The sequence below is a fragment of the Schistocerca piceifrons genome, chromosome 2 (genome assembly GCF_021461385.2).
Source record: "Schistocerca piceifrons isolate TAMUIC-IGC-003096 chromosome 2, iqSchPice1.1, whole genome shotgun sequence".
In the NCBI taxonomy this organism is placed as follows: Eukaryota; Metazoa; Arthropoda; class Insecta; order Orthoptera; family Acrididae; genus Schistocerca; species Schistocerca piceifrons.
The window spans coordinates 1,030,422,090-1,030,448,002 of NC_060139.1; the positions used below are offsets into that span (position 1 = coordinate 1,030,422,090).

Consider the following 25,913-nt stretch of genomic DNA (forward strand, 5'->3'; position numbering starts at 1 on the left):
CATCAATCTGACTGGAATATAAAATAATTACTATCAGTTAATGGAATAGAGCTTTAACGAAACTAGATACTTGAAATGGTTCAAATTAATTAGGAAAATTTTCTGACTAAGGTATTTTAGCAAAGTTGGGACTGGCCTTGTACTCGGATCTACAGAATGACAGCTTTATCTTATGGCACATCTCTCAGTAACAACTAATGACAAGTAAGAAGGAAAAAAAATGTCATTTAAGGAGGCGAGTAACAAAACAAAATAGAAATGTGTCCCAGCTTGCTTTGCTACAAACGGAGGAACTCAGAATCAGCAAAACTATAATGTTATTAACAACTACTTGAAAATGAAGTTGATCAAAAGCTCTACCCACTACTAATATACTTTGTTACTTATCAAAAAGTTTATACGTCTCTTTACGACTCAGGTGACCCGGCAATTTGTCAATTAGACGAAACCTATTGTTAGACGCCATAGAAAGACAAGTTTGCATGACGCAGGAATTATGACGTCGCAAAATCTGCTAATGCGCCGAGGCAGTGCGTGAGTGTTCTGCTGGCCACACAGAGCCAGTGGCCTTAACAGATGACGCAATGCGCTTAGCGTTGCGCAGATAAAACGGCGGTAACTGCGGGACTGTTTGCAGTTTCCGCAGACTCGTGTAGCTAGCCGCACAGCTGAGCCGGTAAGACATTTCACACAGCGATGGGCATCGAGAAATACAAGGGACGCGTCGCACTGGTTACTGGCGCCAGCGCAGGCATCGGTGCTGCCATAGTGCAGGCGCTGCTGAAGCATGGGCTCACCGTCGTGGGAATGGCCAGGAGGGCCCAGAAAGTTAAGGTAAGGATTCTCCAGCACTGTAGTATATTCCGGGTAACACTTCTTTTATCAACAAAACGTTTAAATCGTAACTCTATGCACTGTGGTGAAGCTACTGGTCATTCTGATGTAAGAAGATACAGTGGCTCTCTAGCGTAATATTAGATGTGGGACATGTAAATATCGAAACAGAATTGTGACAAACAATGCAGTGAAGACATACAGACAGTGGTGAAATCAAAGCACTCGGCTATAACAACATTCGTGTAAGGATATCGTTTTTCATGACCATTGGTGTAGAGTGAGGCTGTTGATATTATTACTCGAAAACTACGGCATCTAGCGTAAATATTTCTGAGTATAAATTTAACCTGCCGTCAATTTCCTGTAAAAAAGTCTTGTTCATATTTTCTCTAGGATTAATAGTTTCCGCGTTGCAGGGAAGGGAACAGTCGAAGATTCAGGTTACCTTCCATTAGGAAAGTGTGTGCACTCAGTGTCTGTTAAGTGATTTATGAACTATAGAGCGCACCAATCAGTCGTCCTTTTTTCTTTTGTAGGTTTTATTACGAAAATCCAGATTTCGGCTAGTGCCTATCCATTATCAATGCACTATTTTCTAATTTTGATGCATGATAGTTCCCTAGAGTAGTATTTAAAGAATTGTGACTGATGCCCGAACAACAGGGAACTAACATGCAACAAGATAAGTAAATAGTGCATTGATAATGGCTAGGCACTAGCCGAAATCTGGATTTGCCTAGTAAAACCTACAAAAAAAGGACGACTGATTTCTGTGCTCTATAATTTATAAAACAGTCGAAGATTATTAACTCTTTCGTGGTTGATGGTATAGAAACATAAAGTTTCGAGTTTTGGAACGTCTATATCTCGTATGTATCTAGTGCTACCATGTAGGGAGATTAGAAAAAAATTCTGTGGAACAGCGTTTTGATATATAGAAGGCTGTGAACGATCAGATGAGGCGCCGGGTGTTTATAGTGTATCTATTGGACGAAAATAAGTTCAGATCACCATTTTCTCGATTCCAAGAATGTCTAAGTAACTAATTGTGTGTCCTTATGCATTACAGACATTCTTTGGAAATGTTACTACACACCTCAGCAATTCTGCTGGTTTGTACGTAATTTGTATGTGGTGGGTCATATATGCCCTAGAAAACTTCACAGAATGTAGAAAACGTTAGTGTGTGGTATGTCAAAGACATCTTCAAATGTTATGTTGAAACCTTGCTTGCAATATATCATGTTTTTCATCATCAGGAAAATAATTGTGTTTTGGTACTGATTTTTTGCACTTCTTTCCATCATTGCCATTCTGATAAAATCATTCAAAAATGAAATATTTAACTCTGAAGAAACTAGGCTCACACCTAAACTTGGATATAGTTTGGTTCATGGGACAAGTGTCTCCCACTTCATTTTGAAAATCGGTCAACTTAAAATATTTTTGGTAGTAAAACTGTATGATTTATCGCAAAGGAAGACAGGTTTTGAACTTTTATTTCTCAAATATATCCTAAATAAATTTTAAGCACTAAAGGGTTAAAGGTAGTATTTACGATAAAATTAATGTTTATTGTTAAATGTAGAAGCTTTAGAACAAATATTAAAAGTGTTTACCACATCTAAGTGCAATAGAGCCGTATTAAGGTATAAATTGCGCTGTGGGGGCTCAACAGGGTGGTGTGGACGGAGGGTAGAAGCTCAAGGAAAAGTAGGTCCCCAGATTGTGGTCTTGCAATTTCCTGCTTCATAGGTCTGTAAACTGAAGATCGAGGAGGTGATTCCCTTCCTGTATCTGCCGTATCTATAATATTACTTCGCCTCGCATTTTAATCCCACTACCGAACCAATCTTTTATTCCATCATTGCTTCTTTGATGTAGAGATTGAGCAGTGAGGATGAAATACTGCACATTTTTCTTACACGCTTTTTGATGTGAACACATGGTTTTTGGTCTTCTATTTTTATTCTTCCGTCTTGGTTCTTATGCGTACTGCGTGCTATCAGACTTTCCCTATTTTTCATAGAATTTCGAACATCTTGCACCATTTTACATTGTCAAACGCTTTTTCTAGGCAGACAAATCCAATCAAGGTGTCTTGATTTTCCTTCAATCTTACTTCTGTTGCCTGACATAACTTCAGAACTGCCTCTCTCGCAACTTTACCTTTCCAAAAGGCGAACTGGTGGTTCATTGAACCGTCTGCCAGGCACTTTATTGTGAATAGCAGAGTAATCACGTAGATGCAGATGTGGATCTAACAGATAGTGATATTTTTTCCGTTCTTCAGCGTATTAATCTTCTCAGCAACTTTAACGTGTTAGTTGTTACTTTGATTGTGCGATAGATTTCGCACTTACCCGCACTTGCAGTGTTAGAGAAAGTGTCACTGCATGCTCCCAGTCTCACATATTCTGCAGATCACGTGGAATAATTGTTTGGTTGCAACAGAAATTCCGAAGGAATATTCTCAAAGCTGTACACCTTATTTAACCGCAAGTCATCCAGAGCTATGATAAGCCTATCTCTAATACTGGATGACCTATGTATTCCACGTCGACTCCCAATTTTTTTTTTTTCTGTCACTTCGTCAGACAGTTCCTCCCCTCGTAGACGCCTTCAGTGAACCATTTCCACCTACTCAGTCTCACCCTTGTGATTAACAGAGAAATTTCTCTTGCACTCTTACTGTTCGCTGCTTTACTTCTAATTTTACCAAGAATGTTTTGACTTTCCTGTCAGCTGAATGTGTCCTTCCGACGATAATTTGTCTTTCTGTTTCTTTACATTTTTCGGTGCATCCGGTTTGCCTTAACCGCCTGGCATTTTTTGTTTATTTAATTCCTAAGCGAATCACATTACTGTAATCCTGTCTTTTCCTGAGCATTTTTGTATTTCCTTCTGTCTTCGATCAAATGAAATATTTCTTCTTCGTTAACTTCCTTTTACCTTTAATCCTCAGTCCATCTTCCGTGTTTGTCCTTTTTTAGACACGTCTATTTCCGTTCAAATAAACTCTCTACTTTAATGTTCACTAGCGCATTATCTACTGTCTTGAAAAACTTCGGCGCGCGGAGTGGCCGCGCGGTTAGAGGCGTCATGTCACGGATTGCGCGGCCATTAACTCCGGAGGTTCGAGTCTTCCCTCGGGCATAGGTGTGTGTGTGTTGCCCTTAGGATAAGTTAGTTTAAGTAGTGTGTATGTCTAGGGATCGATGACCTCAGCAGTTTCGTCCGTTATTAATTCACACAAATTTGCACATTTGTAAAGAACTTCAAATGCACATCATCATGCCTCAGTATTAAAGTATCTGACTGCTTTCCACGTATGTGCTTCCTGATTATTGTCTTAAAATTCAGTCGACCCTGAATTTTGATCTGCATCTACATCTACTCCTGGTTACACTTTTCAAATCTAATTTCCGATTTCGGAATCTATGTCCGACCACGATGTAATCCAGCTCGAATCTCCCAGTAGTGTCTTCGTCTTTTCCAAGTATACCTCTTGTGATTTTAGAACAGTGTATTCGCTATTGCTAAATGAAACTGACTGTTTAACTCAAATAGACTCTCTCCTCTGTCATTCCTACTATCAAACCCAATATCTATCATAACTCTGTCTTCTGTTCGTTCCCCTACTACCTCTTTCCAGTTCCCAGTATTATTAGATACATATTGAATTACCTCTTCGATATCATTGTATACTTTCTGGGTCTTCAGATTGTAACATCAGGATGAACACGTACCGTTGGTTTGTTATCAATTCTGATAAGACAAACCCTGGTTTGTTATCAGTTATGACAAGACAAATCTATCAGTGATATTGTGTTCTGCCCACACGCCTAATATAGGGTTTTCTCGCATCGCTAGACAACAATTCTAGCAAATCGTTTAATGAAGTTTATTACAGTAAGTTAAATTGACAATACTTAACTTTGCGTATTCACAGAGGTGTGTCACAAGCAAATGGCGACATGCAAATAATCAATGTCCTTCGGTATATACAATTTCATTGCAATAAAAAAATGCAGTTCATAAGACAGTGCCGTAGCGTTAGTATGACGGCTCGTCTTCCACTCAGGCAGTGGCTATGTTTTTTTTTTCTTTATTGAGTTTCAATTCCCCCCGAAGGGGGCGGGCTGGCAGCAGCTTACTACGCTGCTCTACAGCCTACAGACTTTTTTTAAATAAAGGAAGAAGAAAGAAACAAGGAAAAACAGGCGATAAAATGGTGATTTAAAGTGTAAAATGGCGTAAAATTGCGGAAAGTTAAAACAGAAAGCAAAAGGGGTTGGCAATGTAGATAAAAGACACAGGAATCAGACAAGTAACATAGTAGACACACAATTAAAAAACATGGCGACAGTCTGGTTTCTGTTTGCAAGAGATAAGAGGCACACCCAGCGACAGTATGATGGCCATTCGCAACAAGACCCAAAAAACACAACACAGAACACTCACTGTAAAACACGCACTGTAGAACACTCACTGTAGAACCCTGCACAAAAGTGGCAGCACAAAGACGATACTCCCGAGCCAAAGGCAGATGGGGGGGGGGGGGACCTGCAGGAGGGGGGAAAACAAGGAGGGAGGAGAGGAAAAAACGAAAAGGGGGGGAACCAAGGAGGGAGAGGACTAATAAAGGGAGAGAAGGGCAGATGCGAGAGGGAATGAGAGGAGGCAGAGGAGGGAAATGGAAAAGGATGCGGGGGAGAGAAGGGGGCAAAGAGAGGGGAGGTGAGGAAGAAAGAGGATGGAAGGGGGGGGGGGGGAGCAGTGGCTAGGCGGCGCGGCGCTTTTATTCTCTTCGCATAGAGGCCGCCCCTGTGTTGATGGCGTCCCAGTCGGCGCACTATTGGCTGACGTCGTCTCACAGCCTTCTCTGCTCCTCCGTTCTTCACCGTCGTGCCAGCGCGTCTCGTTACGCCGGAACAACTGAACTATTGACAGCAACTCACTCTGTGCCCTGCCTTTCTATTCGTAGCAAATCCTACTCCGACTACACTTTCTATATTGAGCACTCATAAAATATTATAATATGGGAAATATAGAAATATGGGAACAAGTGAGGAAATACTGACCCTACGACTTATTTTAGAAGCTAGATTAAGAAAGGGCAATCCTACGTTTCTAGCATTTGTAGACTTAGAGAAAGCTTTTGACAATGTTGACTGAAATACTCTCTTTCAAATTCTGAAGGTGGCAGGGGCAAAATACAGGGAGCGAAAGGCTATTTACAATTTGTACAGAAACCAGATGGCAGTTATAAGAGTCAAGGGACATGAAAGGGAAGCAGTGGTTGGGAAGGGAGTGTGACAGGGTTGTAGCCTCTCCCCGATGTTGTTCAATCTGTATATTGAGCAAGCAGTAGAGGAAAGAAAAGAAAAATTCGGAGTAGGCATTAAAACCCAAGGAGAAGAAATAAAAACTTTGAGGTTCGCCGATGACATTGTAATTCTGTCAGAGACAGCAAAGGACTTGGAAGAGCAGTTGAACGGAATGGACAGTGTCTTGAAGGGAGGATATAAGATGAACATCAACAAAAGCAAAAGGAGGGTAATGGAATGTAGTCGAATTAAGTCGGGTGATGCTGAGGGAATTAGATTAGAAAATGAGACACTTAAAGTAGTAAAGGAGTTTTGCTATTTGCGGAGCAAAATAACTGATGATGGTCGAAGTAGAGAGGATATAAAATGTAGACTGGCAATGGCTAGGAAAACGTTTCTGAAGAAGAGAAATTTGTTAACATCGAGTATAGATTTAAATGTCAGGAAGTCGTTTCTGAAAGTATATGTATGGAGTGTAGCCATGCATGGAAGTGAAACATGGACGATAACTAGTTTGGACAAGAAGAGAATAGAAGCTTTCGAAATGTGGTGCTACAGAAGAATGCTGAAGATTAGATGGGTAGATCACATAACTAACGAGGAAATACTGAAAAGGATTGGAGACAAGAGGAGTTTGTGGCACAACTTGACTAGAAGAAGGGATCGGTTGGTAGGACATGTTCTGAGGCATCAAGGGATCACCAATTTAGTATTGGAGGGCAGCGTGGAGGGTAAAAATCGTAGAGGGAGACCAAGGGATGAATACACTAAGCAGATTCAGAGGGATGTAGGCTGCAGTAGGTTCTGGGAGATGAAGAAGCTTGCGCAGGATGGAGTAGCGTGGAGAGCTGCATCAAACCAGTCTCAGAACTGAAGACCACAACAACAACAACAACAACAACAAAATGTTATATAAATTCTGAGTAAAATATTGGCAACATTTATTAGTGAACTAGCTGTTCCTGGGTGTGCGTTGCTGTTGCTATGTCTGGTTAAATAGGAAAGAAAGAAAAGAGAAAGTATACGTATGGGAACTGGATATGCATCCTAATCTCATTCTCTCCCATGTCTCTGTCCACTTCTTTCTCCTTCGCCCTCTCTCTGTCCATCATCCACCCCCCCCCCCCCCCCTTCTTCTGTCCATCATTTCCTCCCCCTCTCTCACCGTCGCTTCCTTCCATCTGTCTCTTCCCCCATCTCTCTGTCCATCATCCCTCGCCCCCTTCTACGTCCACCTTCTTCTCCTCTCCCTTTGTCTCCATCTCCTTCTACCCTCTCTCTTTGTCCATTTCCTTCTTTCCGCTTCCTATGTCCATTTTCTTCCAAGGCTCTGTTCATCCCTTCTTCTCCCTTCTCGTTGATCTGAAGCCTACTGTACTGTTGTTCCAAATTCAGATTCTGTAGTAGTATTCAAACCATAATTCCATAAGCCATAAATACGATTTTCCCAATTTGCTAATGAAGTTTGACTGTTATGTACTTTATCTATATAGATTTATATATTGTCTATATTAAAATATGTAGCCCATGTCCATTCGAATATTCATTAGAGTATTGTGTAATAATTTGAAGTAAATCGGTGAAGAACTTTTCGACTTTTTTGGTGAAACGTTTCCCCTACATACATTACATATTTATTTATGTATTATATGTGTTTAAAAGACTGGTATATAAAAACAACGTGGTCTCAAAATTTCGTTGCAGTCCCTGAAGAACTGTCGAAAATTTAAGATTTCTGTACAATGGGTATGAAATTTGTGCTAACAGCATATCCCCTTACAGGGCACATGTTGTATGGATACACATTAAGCGTCTTTAATGCAGTATTTTGCATTGTCTTCTGGATCCGCATGCCATTGATCATTGCTGATTCTTCTGCCTCTTAGGGGTAGTTTCCCACTCTGAGGGCAAGAGGTTGCCCTGAAACTCTGTCCGCTCCTCCGTCGTCTTTGAAGAAAGTCGTTGCCCCGAATGAGGGTGACTTCTTATACCAGAAGTCTCCTGCCGCCTCTGTGAAGATTTTTTTGTTCAGAATTTAAGTAGTGCATTAGTTCGAACCTGGGACACAGACCGTCGTGACTTCTAATCAAAGATGCCACCCCTGGTTGGCGGCGTATGCTCCGAGTACGGTACAGAGGCCTATATACACTGAATCACCAAAGAAATTAGGCATGCGTATTCAAATACAGAAATACGTAAACAGGCAGAATACAGCGCTGCGGTCGGCAACGCCTATATAAGACAATAAGTGTCGGTCTCAGTCGTTAGATCGGTTACTGCTGCTACAATGGCAGGTTATGAATATTTAAGTGAAACCTGAACGTGGTGTTATAGTCGGCGCACGAGCGATGGGATACAGCATCTCCGAGGTAGCGATGAAGTGGGAATTTTCTCGTACGACCGTTCCACGAGTGTACCCTGAATATCAGGAATCCGGTAAAACATTGAATCTGGGACATCGCTGCGGCCGGAAAAAGATCCTGCAAGCACGAGACCAATGACGACTGAAGACAATCGTTAAACGTGTCAGAAGTGCAACCCTTCCGAAAATTTCTGTAGACTTCAGTGCTGGGACATGAACAAGTGTCAGCGTGCGAACCATTCAACGAAACATCATCAATATGGGCTTTCTGAGCTGAAGGCCCCCTTGTGTACCCTTGATGCCTGCACGACACCAAACCTTTACGCCTACCCTGGGCCCTTCAACACCGACATTCGACTGTTGATGACAGGAAACATGTTGACTGGTCATACGAGTCTCGTTCCAAATTGTATCGAGCAGATGTACGTTTACGGGTATGGAGACAACCTCATGAATCCATGGACGGTGCATGTCAGCAGGGGACTGTTCAAGCTTGTGGAGGATTTGTAATGGTGTGGGGTGTGTGCAGTTGGAGTGATGTGGGACCCCCGATTATGTCTAGGTGCGACTCTGACAGGTGACACGCACGTGAGTATCCTGTCTGATCACCTATATCCATTCATGTTCATTGTGTCTCTCGGCGGACTTGGGAAATTCCAGCAGGACACTGTGACGCCCCACACGTCCAGAATTGCTACTGTGTGGCTCCAGGAACACTCTTCTGAATTTAAACAGTTCCGCTGGCTACCAAATCCCCCAGACATGAACATTATTGGGCATATCTGGGATGCCTTGCAACGTGTTGTTCAGAAGAGATCTCCACACCCTCGTGCTCTTACGGTTTTGTGGACAGCCCTGCAGGATTCAGTTCTCTCCAATACTACTTCAGACATTAGTCGAGTCCATGTCACGTGTTGCGGCACTTCTGCATGCTCGCGGGGGCCGTACACGATATTAGCCAAGTGAAGACGACGATTGGCAGCCTTGACAGCAGTTTTCAGTGTGACTCAGCAGCAGCGTTTTACTGAAGACGGCGAACAGATGGGTCACCGAAATATCGAATCACGTTGATTTCAGCATCCAGCAGCAAACCCGAGGAGACTATCAAGAATTATTACGCCGGGAAAGCCTACGAAGTCACTCTCCTTTGCTACTTCCTAGCTTGTGCGGTCTAAACTATCTACGTCCTCTTCCTCACTTCAGAGATGCTAGCACGCAAACGAGGCGTCTTCCAACATATGTTTATCAGCAAAATACGCTCATATGGTACGTAACTACCAACAATCACGCCTTGTAACATACCTTTTCGATACCTCTTGCATACATGAAAAGACGGAAATAGTGAAAGCAAATCTCTCGCCCTTAGTGCAGTCTAGTCTCTAGTGTTTTGCTCTGCATGTGATTGCGAACGATCCCAGCATTACGCAAAATTTTTGATAAGCACGATTTTCGTGATACTTTTACAGCGCGCTGATAACAAAACAAAATTCTGTATTTCCGCTAGTATCACTACAGCTCGCTTAACTGTACCGCCGGCAGGACCAGTCCAGGGCACTAGCTGTCATGTGCCATCTACTTTACATTGTACTATAATCCTGAAACTTCCTGGCAGATTAAAACTATGTGCCGGACCGAGACTCGAACTCGGGACCTTTGCCTTTCGCGGGCAAGTGCTCTACCAACTGAGATACTCAAACACGACTCACGCCCCATCCTCACAGCTTTACTTCTGCCAGTACCTCGTCTCCTACCTTCCAAACTTTACAGAAGCTCTCCTGCGAACCTTGCAGGACTAGCACTCCTGAAAGAAAGGATATTGCGGCACACAGTTTTAATCTGCCAGGAAATTTCATATCAGGGCACACTCCGCTGCAGAGTGAAAATTTCATTCTGGGTACTATAATCCTGTTCGATTCTCACAGTTCAGGGCAGGTGCTTGGAACATAGTGATCATACCAGGCTACAACTGCCGGAAAAATCGGCGGTAGCGGAACATTGCCTGAACGAAGGATCCGTGTTGAAATTTGACCAGACTTTGCTAGTTGTCAATACTTCCGGTTTTTGAAACCGTGTTCAGAAACAAGCAATTAAGCAATTAAATCAGGTAATAGTGACAATGGTTTTTCTCTTAGCTGGACATCCCGCAAAACACAACGTTCTTCGATACAGCCAAAAATCGTTCAAATGGCTCTGAGCACTATGGGACTTAACTTCTGCGGTCATCAGTCCCCTAGAACTTAGAACTACTGAAACCTAACTAACCTAAGGACATCACACACATCCATGCCCGAGGCAGGATTCGGACCTACGACCGTAGTGGTCGCGTGGTTCCAGACTGTAGCACCTAGAACCGCTCGGCCACTTCGGCCGGCTCGATACAGCCAGTCCAAGTGTTTGTAAATAGTTTTTGAATATGATATTCCAGTACAAGTTGGAGTCATCCGCGATATGCAATACATCTGTAGAAGGGTTGGGCAAGATATCATCAGGCTATGCTAAAAATGTATCGAAAATGGTGGTGGTCATGTTGAGAACGTTTTGTAAGTCATTTAAGCTGGTGTTTGCTGACAATAGTGTACTTTGTCTCCTTTAGTCGTTGCCTAGCTTTTATTGTCCAAACTGTCTTCGTCCTCCTCGACATTTCAGGGACGCTAGCACGCAAACGAAGCGGTTTCGAACGTAAGTTTACTAGCGAAATATGGTCACATTGTACCCACCTACCAACCGCCACGCCTTGTAACATACCTTTCGATACGCTCTGTATAGCAAGATGTTTCTGCTACACAACAGGAGCTGGCGCTCAAGGACGCGCCAGGGAAACTGCACGCGATTGCCGGGGATGTGAGCGACGAAGCCAGCATCCTGGCTGCCTTCAAGTGGATCAAGGACAACCTGGGTGGCGTCGACGTCCTCATCAACAACGCTGGTGTATTCCCGACTACCAGCCTTATAGGTAAGAGTTTCGCATTATATTATGTCATTTATTTAAGAGCATATGAAAGTGCCAATCTACCCTGTTCCAAAGAATTAGAGGAACCTGTATCTTTCGCCGGTGTGTTAAATCTGTTTTGATACAGGAGGCACCTGTGGTCATATGTTGGCTGAGTTATGCATTACAGTGTCCTGAGAAGAAAGTGAGCACCACTGTCCCAGTGTTTTCTAGCGCACTACAGAGATGGCAGTTGTCATTTTTGGACAAAGTATTCAATCAAGCACAGGCAATACGACACCTTAATGCAGTGCAAGTTGCAAGGGCAGTCTGTTTGATCCAAAAAGGGTGGACTCAGTCGTGTTGTTGCTGATACCAAAGCCTCTCCATCCATAGGTTATGCACGCCCTATAGGGAGACAGGTTTGTACACAAGACGAATTGGATACGGTCGCCGAAGCATTACAACCCCACATGAAGACCCATGCACTGCAAGACGTTTTCGGAAGGACCACTGACGCCGCTGTGTCCGACCAGACTGTAGTGAGGGTTAAGACAAAGGACCTTACGAGCCAGACGTCGTGTTCGAGTAGCCCGCTCTGACACGACATCATCTTGCAGCTCGCCTTCAGTTCAGTGTCAACTGGCCACTTCGTCACGTGCGACATGTGTTATTCACAGATGAATCCAGGTATCGTCTGACGCAAGGTGATGGCCGTGTTAGTGTGCGAAGCCCCGTGGTGAGTAGTTCCAGATTTACAAGGTTCTTTGATAGCCATACGGATCTTGTCGCTGTCCATGGTCGCCTTACCGAGCAGATCCCGTTGGACCGTGTGATGGCTACTGCACATGGTGATGGCTCTGAATTCCTCTAATGGCAGCGTCCGTATGGTGGCGTCAGGAAGGGTGTCTAACGAAGCCTGGACAGTGAAGTAATGGAATGGCCGGCGGCGAGTCCCAGCCAAAGCCCCATCGTCCATACGTGCGTCGCGTCCTTGACAGACGTCTTCGTTGTCGTCCTGTTCCACCACAGACTTCCCAAGAACTCTCAAGGGTTCTCATTGAAGAATGGGAACGGATGCCACAAGGCGATCTCTGTAGCCTTATACGGAGCATGCCACGTAAGTTTTAGGCAGTGATAAACGCACGCGGAGGGCATACACGTTACTGAAGCTCTCCAAGTCCAATGAAAAACATCCGGTATGACGGCTTGAATGATTTTTTCCATTTTATTTTTGACACCTGCCGGACATTTCAGTTCTTTTTATGTCAAAGATCCAGGATGGAATGACGTTTTGTTGTTGAAGATTAAGATATAATTTGATAACATACCATTTCTCAATTATTGCTCAACGCAGTACAGCAGACGCCCGAAGTCATTATTTTGAGCAGTGTATTTATAAATTATCACTAGGGGAGAACGTTGTACCGTGGATCTCTCTTCAGAATCCTGGTTGCAGCCAACCCTGTAATACGAACAACAATGTAATACGATTTTAACGCATTTCAGTCACTTCATGCGTGCTGCAGCCTTTTCCAGGAAAAGTTAGGTTTTTAGAAATGTCAAAACCATGTACCAAGATACCACATGATCATCTACCTTGGAACAATTACTCAATTGCACTTTAAAAGGTTTCTGACAATACTGCATTTAATTGTCTATCTGTTACATTATTACTCTACTATAGGTCAACAATCAGTAACGAAAACATTTCATAGAATCGTTGTCAAGGCCTGTTATATGTTAAATACATTTTGAAATAGATGTTATGGAAACTTAAACAAATTTCCATTTCCAAAAGAGGTAAAACTGTTGAGGCATTAAAGAAACTTGGTTGATTTCTTAATAAAACATGTTCCATAGTAGAAGTCCCTCTTCCGACTCAAGGTACAAGATGGTGCACGACTGACAAAATATGGATTAACCGTCAACACGTTATACACCTAGTGTTAAAAATAAATATAATTTTACTCACCATAAAATTCTGTAATTGAAGAGTTAGAAATATCTTCCTACCAAATTTAACATATTATACCGAACACAAATATGTATAACTCAAAATATTTGCAAATGCTGCACAAAATACTACCCCATGTTTCACAACAACAAAAACTGTACGAAACGCCAGAAATTCCTTATGACAATCCGTAGTGGATATTCCTTTGTGTGAGCCAAAAATGGGACGCTAGATTGAAACACCGACCAGGAAACTGTGCTTGCTCCTAGGTACACTATCCTCAAGGCAGAACACTGTCCACTAATATTACTTAATCAACGTGTTTGCTTTTATTTGATTAATCTTTTATTTAGGAAAATATATGGAGATCGTGAGTGTTTTACGGATTTACATAGAATATAGGCGTCAGTTTCACTGAGTTCATACCCTATTATTTCTTGTTCACACTTTCTTTATTGACGGGAGTGCGTTGCTGATAAATAAAGTATTGCATCCAGGCACAGTAAAAGGAGCTATCTACCAAGGATTCAGATTACCGGGAATGAAGCTTCAAATGCTTCAGCTATAATTTCAGTGATACTTCTCTGTCCTTGCTGAAGGATGTAAGTTGTCCATTTTCACGTGGTAATGTTTCGAAAAGTATGTGTGATCTCAGGAACGAACTAGACTCTTACTGTCTTCACGAGAAACGCATGAGATTCGAAAAGTTCGTAGACAGTGACTCTTTTGAAGCTAGCGTATCTCTGTGACATCTTTGAAAAACTCAGTTCATCTAACGTACTGATACCGACAATTGGCAACTCTTAGACAAAATTTCAGCTTTCAGAAAGAAACTACCGCTGTGGAAGTAAAAAGCTGGATGATAAAGATATATATTACATTTTCCGTTCTCTTCACACGTTTTAGAAGACACTGAGTTTTAGTTGAGTGTCTATGTTTGTGGTTAATTTAACTGAACCTTGTCAGGCTTTCGGACGTACTTTCCAGAAGAAGTTCATTAACACAACTAGATGAAAGATACTTTTAGTGCTGAACTTCCATCGACACTTATCACTGAAAATCAAGAGCAACTAACTTATCGATATTTCTTTAGACTCTACAATGAAATGGAAGTTAGTTTCCTCATCACTGCTTGAGTTTTGGAGCTTGGTGAAGCAGAAAGATAACAAGGTTGTATATGTTCTGATTTCTTATGCAACATCCTACTTATGTGAGGTATATTTTTAGCATTGGCAGTCATCGACACGAAATACAGATCGCGTATGAACGTGGGGAAAGAGAAACGAGACGCAATTTGCAACCTTGTGCCGAGATTTGAAACCTTACGAAGAAGTAAGCTGATTTTTCCCGTTGACATCGTTCCAAGAATAAGATGTAATAACATAAAATGTGATACGTTAAGAGTTAATAAAGAAAAAAATACTCTTACTCATTTTTTCTAAACTTCAATTGATTTATCCCACAGTTCAAGTCAAATGTCATGTACAAAAGAAGCCCTGAGTGCTTATGTTTAGGTGAAGCTTGTTGTGGACCGGAAAAGTTTGAAAACCACTGGTCTGTATGAAACGAGGTTACGAATAATCAGGGAAAGAATTTTGGTGAAGCACGATTGATTTCAAGACTGCTTGCACCATTGTCAGACGTACCCCATATACCGGGTGATCAAAAAATCAGTATAAATTTGAAAACTTAATAAACCACGGAATAATGTAGATAGAGAAGTAAAAATATACACCTGCTTGGAATGACATGGGGTTTTATTAGATACCAAAAAAAAGTATTGCTAGACGCGTGAAAGATCTCTTGCGCGTGTCGTTTGGTGATGATCGTGCGCTCAGCCGCCACTTTCATCATGCTTGGCCTCCCAGGTCAGCAGACCTTAGTCAGTGCGATTATTGGCTTTGGGGTTACCTGAAGTCGCAAGTGTATCGTGATCGACCGACATCTCTAGAGATGCTGAAAGACAATATCCGACGCCAATGCCTCACCATAACTCCGGGCATGCTTTACAGTGCTGTTCACAACATTATTCCTCGACTACAGCTATTGTTCAGGAATGATGGTGGACATATTGAGCATTTCCTTTAAAGAAATCATCTTTGCTTTGTCTTAGTTTTTTATGGTAATTATTGCTATTCTGATCAGATGAAGAGCCATCTGTCGGACATTTTTTGAACGTTTGTATTTTTTTGCTTCTAATAAAACCCCACGTCATTCCAAGCTTGGTTGTCAATGTGTACCTCTCTATCTACATTATTCCGTGATTTATTCAGTTTTCAAATTTATACTGACTTTTTGATCAACTGGTATGTACACCGAACGAAGATGCAACAAGTTAATCGCAGAGCCTGCGTTGCCGACATCTGCACTGTCAGACCAGGAGACCCGCAACATCAGTCACGAATCGACAACCCCAGTGGGTGGCAGCCAGGTTGGTAAGTCCAGTATCTCATCCCCCAAACTTCCAAACTTCACAGAAGCTCTCCTGCGAACCTTCTAAGACTAGCACTCATGCAAGAAAGTATGCTGAGGAGGAGACAAGGCTTAGCCACAGCCTGGAGGATGTTTCCAGAACGAAAGTTTCACTTTGCAGCGGAGGGTGCACTGATACGAAACTTTGTGGCATGTTAACCGGACCTAGAGTCGAACTTGGGAGCTTTGCCTTCCGTTGGCAAGTGCTCTACCACTGACCAGCCCCAGGACGACTCGCAGTCCGTCATTACAGCTTTATTCCCACCAGTATCTTACCTACTACCGGCCAGACTTCACAGAAGCTCTTGTGCCTGGGTAGCTCTGTGGTAGAGCATTTGCCCACGCAAGGCAAAAGTCCGGCACACAGTTTTAATCTAACAGGAACTTTCATATCAGCCCACACTCAGTTGTAGAGTGAAAATTTCATTATTTGAACCTCATTTGACACTGTTTCTGTAAAGACGTAAAAAAATGTTCCTAAGTTAGCAAAAAACAAAATAGTATGCTCAAGAAGAAACGATGTCAACGGTATTTAAGAAACACGACCAGTTTGGTAAAAAATGATAAAACGGAAGGGACTTCCTCACATTTCGACCTCCATTCTGTTATCCTGTGTTAACTACCACGGCGACTCACATCGTACTGAAGAAGGCCATAGTCCATTTATGCACAGATTAATCTCATTCCATGGACGCTCAGTGACATTATTCGATGGAGTCCTCAATTCTAATCTGTGATTTGCACTATACTTACAGTCACATCTACACTCCGCAAGCCACGTTATGGTGTGTAGTGGTGGGTACCTTACGTTCCATTATGGTTTACCGCCATTTGAAGTACCATTCAAAATCGCGCAGAAGGAGAACAAACGTCGGTGGGTCCGCGTGCAAAGTGAAATAGTCTATGTGGGATGTAGTAATATGTTGCCTGACTGTTTCTTGATGTAAGTTTCCTGAATTTTAAGAAAAACGGTAACGATTCTTGTGTCGTCTGTCTGTTTTCGTGAACAGACGGCAAGACGAAAGACTGGAAGAGCATCCTGGACGTGAACGTGCTGGGTCTGAGCATCTGCACCAGGGAGGCCGTGCAGGACATGCTGAGCAGGGGCGTCGACGACGGCTTCATCATCCACATCAACAGGTGGGTCTGTGGCCGGTCCTGTGCCAGCATCGTGCTGATAGTTTCATCCATTTCTGTATTTCAACTGACAATGTTGTTTCTGTAGTTACACAGTGCGATTAAGCTGTCCCTACTGATGTTGTTTTACACAGCCCTTGATGTTAAATCTGGCTGTCAACAACCATGTGCAAGATTTTCATATTCTCTCGCTTGCTTAGTGCAAGCTAGTAGTCGTACAGAAAAAATTAGTAGCACCTTTGTGTAAGAAATTTAATGTCATTCAATTCTGTACTGGAATACTTTTCCCAGGAGGCCGTGGTTTTCGAGTTATTTAAGAAAAACGTACGAAAATGACCTTGAAGCGGATCTTCATTCCCACACTCAAACACTACCCGTCATCGTTTCTAGTACATTGTTAATGGCACCCCCTCCTACCACGTATAGAAATTTACGAGTGCCTGAATTATTTCCCACATTTGACCTTTTTTATAGTCTTCATTGATTGGCCTTATTACGCCACCGGTGTAGTGAAGCACTTACAAATGGTAAAACTGACGTTTGTGTAATTTTAGCTAAAAGTCTTGTGACTTTTAACAGCTTAACATAAACAATTACATTGTTTTATTAATCAGGCCTTTTGACTGAGAAACTGCTATGCTTGTAAAGGTTAAGTCTGGATCGAATTGTCAACGTAATGAGTTTTAGTGTAGCGTTTACAAAACTCATTTTCTTTCATTACCCTTGCGGAACGTTTAAATTAATAACGTTAACAAAGTAGGAGAATGTGCTGGTGGCTCAGTAGCCCAATCAAAAGACTCCAAAAAAGGTCGAATTTCGGGAAAAGTTCAGAAACTTTTGTACAATGGTGGCGGTAGTGGTAGCGGAGTGTCACGAAAAACATGCTAGAAATCCTGAGTGGTGAGGGATGGGTTTGGGGGTTAGTTGCGTTTGAAGGTCACTTTTGAACGTTTCTCTTTAAGAACTGTGACCTCCAGCGAAAACGTGGCCCAGTACAAAATATTAGTACTTTAAATTTCCTACAAAAAGATAGTGTTCATTTTTTCTGTAGGGTTAATAGTTTGAGTGCAGCGGGCGAGAGAATATGAAAATCGCACGCTTGGTTTTCGAAGGCCGGGTATAACATTGCGGGGTGCATAAGACGACATCGCTCGGGGCAGCCGAAACACACTCTTTAATAGCTTGCAGTCCAGGAGCCATAGTTTTGGTACTGCTTTTGCGAAGGTGTGAAGAACATCTTACTGTGCTTCTCACACCTAGTGAGTACCTGTTGCCATAAGTGCGAGATAGCAGCAGAAATCATTTCATGGAGAAGTGTCAGAGAAAACACGTACCACTCTCTAAACGCGCAAAATCGTGTTTAGTAATCCATACAAGAAAAACCTCCAAAAAGAAGGAACAGTCAAAACTGGACAGGCTCACTTGTAAATAACTATATAGTTTTCTCAATTGACAATCGTCAAGGAGGCTTAAAATATGGCAGAGCTCAACAAATATACGCAATAGCCGAGGTTTCTTGCATAAATCTTATTACGTACTGTCACTCTGTTTTTTATCGGTAAATCTAAGGTAAATGTGTAAAGAGCAGTGCACTGTTCTGAGTGATTGTGCTCTATGGTGTCACTTTTTTTTTTCGTCGTCAGTCTTCTGACTGGTTTGATGCGGCCCGCCAAGAATTCTTCTCCTGTGCTAAACTCTTCATCTCAGAGTAGCAGTTGCAGTCTACGTCCTCAATTATTTGCTGGATGTATTCCAATCTCTGTCTTCCTCTACAGCTTTTTCCCTCTACAGCTCCCTCTAGAACCATAGAAGTCATTCCCTTATGCCTTAACAGATGTCCTATTATCCTGCCCTTCTCCTTATCAGTGTTTTCCACATGTTCCTTTCTTATCCGATTCTGCGCAGAACCTCCTCATTCCTTACCTTATCAATCGACCTAATTTCCAACATTCGTCTATAGCACCACATCTCAAATGCTTCGATTCTCTTCTGTTCCGGTTTTCCCACAGTCCGTGTTTCACTACCATGCAATGCTGTACTCCAGACGTACATTCTCAGAAATTTTTTCTTTAAATTGAAGCCGATATTTGGTATTAGTAGACTTCTCTTGGCCACGAATGCCCTTTTGGCATTGCTAGTTTGCTTTTGATGTCCTCCTTGCTCGGTCCGTTACTGTCTTTTTTACTGCCTAGGTAGGAGAATTCTTTAACTTCATCTACTTCATGACCCTCATTACCTTCGTCTTTCTTCAATTTACTCTCAGTTCATACTATGTACTCATTAGACTGTTCTTTCCGTTCAGCAGATCATGTAATTCTTCTTCACTTTCACTCTAGATAGGAATGTCATCAGCTAATCGTATCTTTGATATCCTTTCACCTTGAATTTTAATTCCATTCCCGAACCTTTCTTTTATTTCCATCATTGCTTGGTCGATGTACAGATTGAACAGTAGTGGTGAAAAGCTACATCCTTGTCTTACACCCTTTTCAATACGAGCACTTCGTTCTTGGACGTCCACTCTTATTATTCCCTCTTGGTTGTTGTACATATTGTATATGAACCCGTCTCTCCCTATAGCTTACCCTTACTTTCTTCAGAATTTCGAACATCTTGCACTATTTCACATTGTCGAACCCTTCTTCCAGGTCGACGAATCCTATGAACGTGTCTTGATTTTTCTTTAGTCTTGCTTCCATTATTAACCGCAACGTCAGAATTACCTCTCTCGTGCCTTTTCTTTTCCTAACGCTAAACTGATCGCCATTTAGCACACTAAAGCAGAGCACGTAATGCAGAATTTTGATGGTTATATCGATGCAAACAGTTTTTACCCGTCCTATTACGTCTTTTAAGCCAGTTCAAAGGCAATGTTTAACCGCTAGAGAGGAGGATGGCGCCTCAGTTATTAGTGCTAACATGTGTTGTTGTTGTGGTCTACAGTCCTGAGACTGGTTTGATGCAGCTCTCCATGCTACTCTATCCTGTGAAATCTTCTTCATCTCCTGGTACTTACTGCTACCTACATCCTTCTGAATATGCTTAGTGTATTCATCTCTTGGTCTCCCTCTACGATTTTTACCCTCCACGCTGCCCTCCAATGCCCTCCGGTCCCTTCTTCTTGTCAAGCTGCGCCACAAACTCCTCCCCAGTTCTATTCAATACCTCCTCATTAGTTATGTGATCTACCAATATAATCTTGAGCATTCTTCTGTAGCACCACATTTCGAAAGCTTCTATTCTCTTCTTGTCCAAACTATTTATCGTCCATGTTTCACTTCCATACATGGCTACACTCCATACAAATACTTTCAGAAACGACTTCCTGACACTTAAGTCTGTACTTGATGTTAACAAATTTCTCTTCTTCAGAAACGCTTTCCTTGCCATTGCCAGTCTACATTTTATATCCTCTCTACTTCCTTTATTACTTTAGGCGTCTCATTTCCTAATCTAATTCCCTCAGCATCACCCGACTTAATTCGACTACATTCCATTATCCTCGTTTTGCTTTTGTTGATGTTCATCTTATATCCTTCTTTCAAGACACTGTCCAATCCGTTCAACTGCTCTTCCAAGTCCTTTGCTGTCTCTGACGTAATTACAATGTCATCGGAGAACTTCAAAGTTATTATTTCTTCTCCATGGATTTTAATACCTACTCCGAATTTTTCTTTTGTTTCCTTTACTGCTTGCTCAATATACAGATTGAATAACATCGGGGATAGGCTGCAAACTTGTCTCACTCCCTTCCCAATCACTGCTTCCCTTTCATGCCCCTCGACTCTTATAACTGCCATCTGGTTCCTGTACAAATTGTAAATAGTCTTTCGCTCCTTGTATTTTACCCCTGCCACCTTCAGAATTTGAAAGAGAGTATTCCAGTCAACATTGTCAAAAGTTTTCTCTAAGTCTACAAATATTAGAAACGTAGGTTTGCCTTTCCTTAATCTATTTTCTAAGATAAGTCGTAGGGTCAGTATTGCCTCACGTGTTCCAACATTTCTACGGAATCTAAATTGATCTTCCCCGAGGTCGGCTTCTACCAGTTTTTCCATTCGTGTGTAAAGAATTCGCGTTAGTTCGGTAATTTTCACATCTGTCAACACCTGCTTTCTTTGTTATTAGAATAGAAGGTACGTAAAACCCTCATTGTGTGGAATCTTGGTAGCGGTGATATCGGAAAGTATAACGGGTCACAGTAAATAGAGAACTTGGAAGTTTGACCAAAGCAGAAGTAACTATAACAGTAATTACACGGTCCAGTCAACCATAGTTCATGTTCGACGTCAGCGCGCAACGCAATAACAACTCACAGACGGCAGCTGGCAGTTCTGGCACTGGAGGGTATATAAAGCGTGTCGTAATGCGGAAACGGCGAGTTTTGCCTGACGTCCAAATTGGCACAATCATGGACTTTCGGGCCAAGGGTGGAAGCATTTCCGAAACGGCTAAATTTGTAAATTGTTTGTCTTCCTCCGTGGTTAGAGTAAACCGTGCATGGCAAAACGGCGCTATCCAAAACCTGCATCGAGGCAACTGTGTTGCGCTATGGGCCACAGATGACAGAGATTTATGTATAAGCGACTAGATGTGCGACTGTTGATCAAGTGATTTGCTAGATGAGCCAAGGGGTTACCAACAGTGTCTTCTCAACGAACATTTAGCAGACATTGTTGCATGTGGGAGTCTATAACAGGCGCCCGGTTCATGCACCCACTCAGGCTGCTGTCCATCACCAACGAAGGCTGGCATTGGCACGCCTGTGCCGAACTGGGAGCCCACTAAGTGGCGACTGGTGGCCTTTTCGGACCAATCACATTTTGTGTTCTATCAATCAGATCGCCCTTGACGTGTACGACATGAAACGTCTGAAAGCATACACCCTGCAGGCGCTATGGTTTGGGGAATGTTTCTCGTGGCATTCCTTGGGCGATATCATCATTCTGGAAGGCACAATGAATTAACACAAGTATCGGCAGCCATCCTAGAATCGCTATATGTGGTTTGCTTTTCGTCGGCACAATGGCATCTACCAGTACGACAATGCAACGTGTCGCACAGCCCGCAGTGTACGGGCGTCGTTCGAGAAACATCAGGATGAATTTATCGTACTCCCTCGGTCATCGAACCCCTCCGGATTTAAACATAATCTGGAATCTACGGGACCACCTCGATCGGGCTGTTCGCTCCATGGATCCCACTCCGAGAATCCTAGCGCAGCTGGACACGGCACTCAAGTCGACATGGCTCCATACCCCAGTCAGTACCTTCTAGAGTTTCACTCTATTCCTGCACGTCCCGAAGTGGTCCGCTCTGCAACAGGTGATTATTCAGGGTTTTGACAGGTGATCGCATTAATGTTACTGCACCGTGTATAACTATGACGCGTATGAAGTGTTTACAGCTTTCTTGGCTCGTCAACAGGCAGTTACTTACGGTGAATATGCTGGAGGTAATGACAGAAAACCCGAGTTTTTAATATGATTTGATGCACCAAAGAGACCGGTAGCATTTTGCGCAACGTTGTTGTCACAGGGAATTTCGGTCTCATTATGACACTGTGTCGAGGTTATTACTTTCAGAAGTCAGTGAGGATGATCCTGGTTCGGTGCATGAACATTTAATGATTGCTATCTGGTGGAATACAAAAGTATCCACTGGAAAATATGACAAAAATTCAACGTGAAGAACATGGAATTTATTAATGTCAGTGGTATGAAATACTAAGGCCACGAAGCTTAATAACATTGCCTAGAATTAGTCAATTGTAATACGGCAAATCATCAGTACTGATTAATGTGCTGGTTCCAATTTAAGGAAAGTAGAAAATTACAGTCACTCACAAAATATTATCGAGCTGCCTACTAAACAGGCTGATACCAATAACAAATGGCTCTGAGCACTATGGGACTTAACATCTATGGTCATCAGTCCCCTAGAACGTAGAACTACTTAAACCTAACTAACCTAAGGACATCACACAACACCCATTCATCACGAAGCAGAGAAAATCTCTGACCCCGCCGGGAATCGAACCCGGGAACCCGGGATACCAATAACAGAAAAACTGATTGGGGACTACCAATGCGGTTTCCGCAGAAACAGATCCACATTAGATATTCACCCTAAGACAAGTAACTGAGAAGGCGTGGGAATTCAGTTTAGATGTTCACATATTATTTGTGGATTATTAATGAAGGAATTTAAAATACCATCAAAATTAATCAGATTAGTTAAAATGTGTATAGGTGAAACTTTATGTCGCATAAAGACACCGGTAGGAGAAACTGAAGATTTTAAGGTATACACTGGACTGAGACAAGGGGATGCCATTTCACCTATTTTTTTATTTTTGTCCTAGAGAAGATCGATAGAGAATTTTCTAAAACCAGTCCACAAGGGATCCAGCTACAGGATGTGAACATTACAAGACTTGCCTATGCAGATGATGTAGCACTAATAAGTAGTTTCAAAAGAGAATTAATCAGAAAGATGCAAAATTACTACAAAATTGCTGAGAAAACAGGATTATATGTTAATGAAGAAAAGGCAGAACAACTGCCCATAAGTAAGAAAACCAGAAAAGATGCACCTCTGACTGTAGATGGATGCAATTTCAAGACTGTTGACCACTTCAAGTACTTAGGAAGTCTTTTTATTAATAACAACAGAACAGATATAGAAACAGACGCCCGGTTATCAACAGCAAACAAGACAATTTTTAGTTTCATCAAAATTCTATGAAAAAGATCACTCAGCAGTAACTTCAAAATCCGCTTATATTAATCGACCATTATACCTGTGATGTTATAGGGATGTGAAACATTAATATTTAGAAAGGAAGATGAAGAAAAACTGATAATATTCCAAAGGAAAGTACTAAGGGAAATTTTTGGACCTGTATACGACGAAAATAACATGCAATGGAGAATAAGAAGAAATGAAGAATTAAGAGGACGATACAAACACCGTAACATCGTCGAAGTGCTCAAGAGGAGAAGGTTGAATTGGACAGGTCATATAGCAAGAATGACAGAGAATAGACTACCTAGAATGGCATTCAGCAGAACAATAGATGGAACGAGAGGAAGAGGGAGACCCAGAATCAGATGGCGGGATGACATTCGGGAGGACACAACTAGGATGAACAGCAACAGCAACTGGACAAACAGTGCATTGGACAAGCAGAAGTGGAAGAGGCTCAGAGAGCAGGCGTATGGTCGATAAGGCCCTTTCCACATGTAAAGTAAGATAATTAGATAGGAAAAGGAGGAATAGAAGAAAGATTGCGTAGATGAGTGGTGAAGTAGCACATTACGAAATAGGCAACAAATAGCAGACGTATGTTTCACTGGTAAACTATTACTTGAGTTTGATCATCCAAAATTGGGCCTCATTTACTGATGTGCTACTCATCTGTGATGTTGCAGCATTTTTCTAATATTGTAAACTGTTCTGTAATTTTCAGTGTTGCGGGACACATACCACCGTTTATAGACGGTTTTGCGATGTACAGCTCCAGCAAGCATGCCGTCAAAATACTCCTCGAAGGGCTGAGGAAAGACCTGGTCGCCAAGGGCAGCAAGATACGAGTTGGGGTAAGTCATCCACTGTGTGTGGCACATGTCTAACGGACCAGCAGGGGTGTGCTAACTCCTTCTCGTTAGTGATACTTGCATATCATCACTGTTACGACTCTGTTCTTTCTTTCAGCCTATTTTTCGTAAATTTTCTGAGTACTTGCATTCCAGTTATCCATTGTAAAGTTTCTACTAGCATACACTGATCTCCTAAAATATTCTGGTTCCAAAAATCAAGGCAAAAAATCACCAGTACAATTAAAAGACATGAATGCAAGGTGTCTGTTCATTCGGATATGTCGGTAAGAACAGACACCATGCGGAACCCTCAACCATGATACATCTTACTTAAATTGAAGGCGGAGCAGGGAGATAGGAAAGGAAAGGGAAGTAACTATTGACATCAGCTGCATGAGGATTTTATGCGGAACAGACGCTACGCATTCATATAATTGATTCACCTCGATGTGCAGTGTGCGGATGCTCAATTCTGTTCAGCCTCCTGTGGGAATCAAACAGAGGGCATGGACGTTGACTGCGGATAGGTGGGTTGGTCGAGAGGCGTGCCGAGATAGTCTGCGTAATGACGCTGAACCCTGTGTCCGGATGGCGCAGTGGTTAACGCAATTGTCAAGTAAGCAGGAGATCCCGGGTTCGAATCCCTGTCGGGCACACATTTTCATTTGTCGCCGCTGATTCTGCATAAAGTTCCTATGCCGCGGCCATCATTAGTTCCTTTCCTTTCTGTCCACTCAACGTTCAATTAAAAGACTTACAGGTCGAACAGAAAGCACGTAACCGAAGTGTAAGACACATCAATGTGATCAATAACGTCATGAAAGATAGTTCCAGATGATGAATCAATGTTTTAGCATAGTGCGTCTTTGCCACATACAAATTACTATAGTACAGGTCAAATGACGCCAATGGAGATTTTGATAACACCCAGAAAATTTTCCACCCATGGTGTTACTTATGATCTCTATGTGCTCCATGCAAAATGAATGCCATTTGTCCTACAAAGGTTAACTTTCACTGACGTGGGGGCTATGAGGAACTCAGTACAGCTATAGTGGGTATCCCAAACATGATTTATGGGGTTGAGGTTCCGTAGAATGAGATAAATTAGTTGCTATACTATTCCAGAAACGAGACATGGCAAGGAAGCAGTGGTTGCGAAGAGAGTGACAGGTTTGTGTGTTATCACCAGAGTTACCAATCGCTACGGTGAGGAATCACCAAAGGTAAGCGAGGAGAAATGTGGAATCTAAGTTAAAATTTCATGGAGGAGAAATAAAAACATTGC

The 25,913-nt window shown here is 42.2% G+C and overlaps 1 protein-coding gene across 1 annotated transcript in view; it reads left to right on the forward strand.

Moving 5' to 3' along the window:
- The first annotated feature begins 614 nt into the window (after window positions 1-614).
- The window catches only part of LOC124776572 (dehydrogenase/reductase SDR family member 11-like), a 38,332-nt gene continuing 13,033 nt past the window's right edge, over window positions 615-25,913 (forward strand). The window contains exons 1-4 of the mRNA XM_047251618.1: window positions 615-834; window positions 11,320-11,482; window positions 16,898-17,027; window positions 24,496-24,625. Coding sequence (XP_047107574.1) covers window positions 697-834; window positions 11,320-11,482; window positions 16,898-17,027; window positions 24,496-24,625 — 561 coding nt within the window. The 5' untranslated portion in view covers window positions 615-696. The remainder of the gene's footprint in view (window positions 835-11,319; window positions 11,483-16,897; window positions 17,028-24,495; window positions 24,626-25,913) is intronic.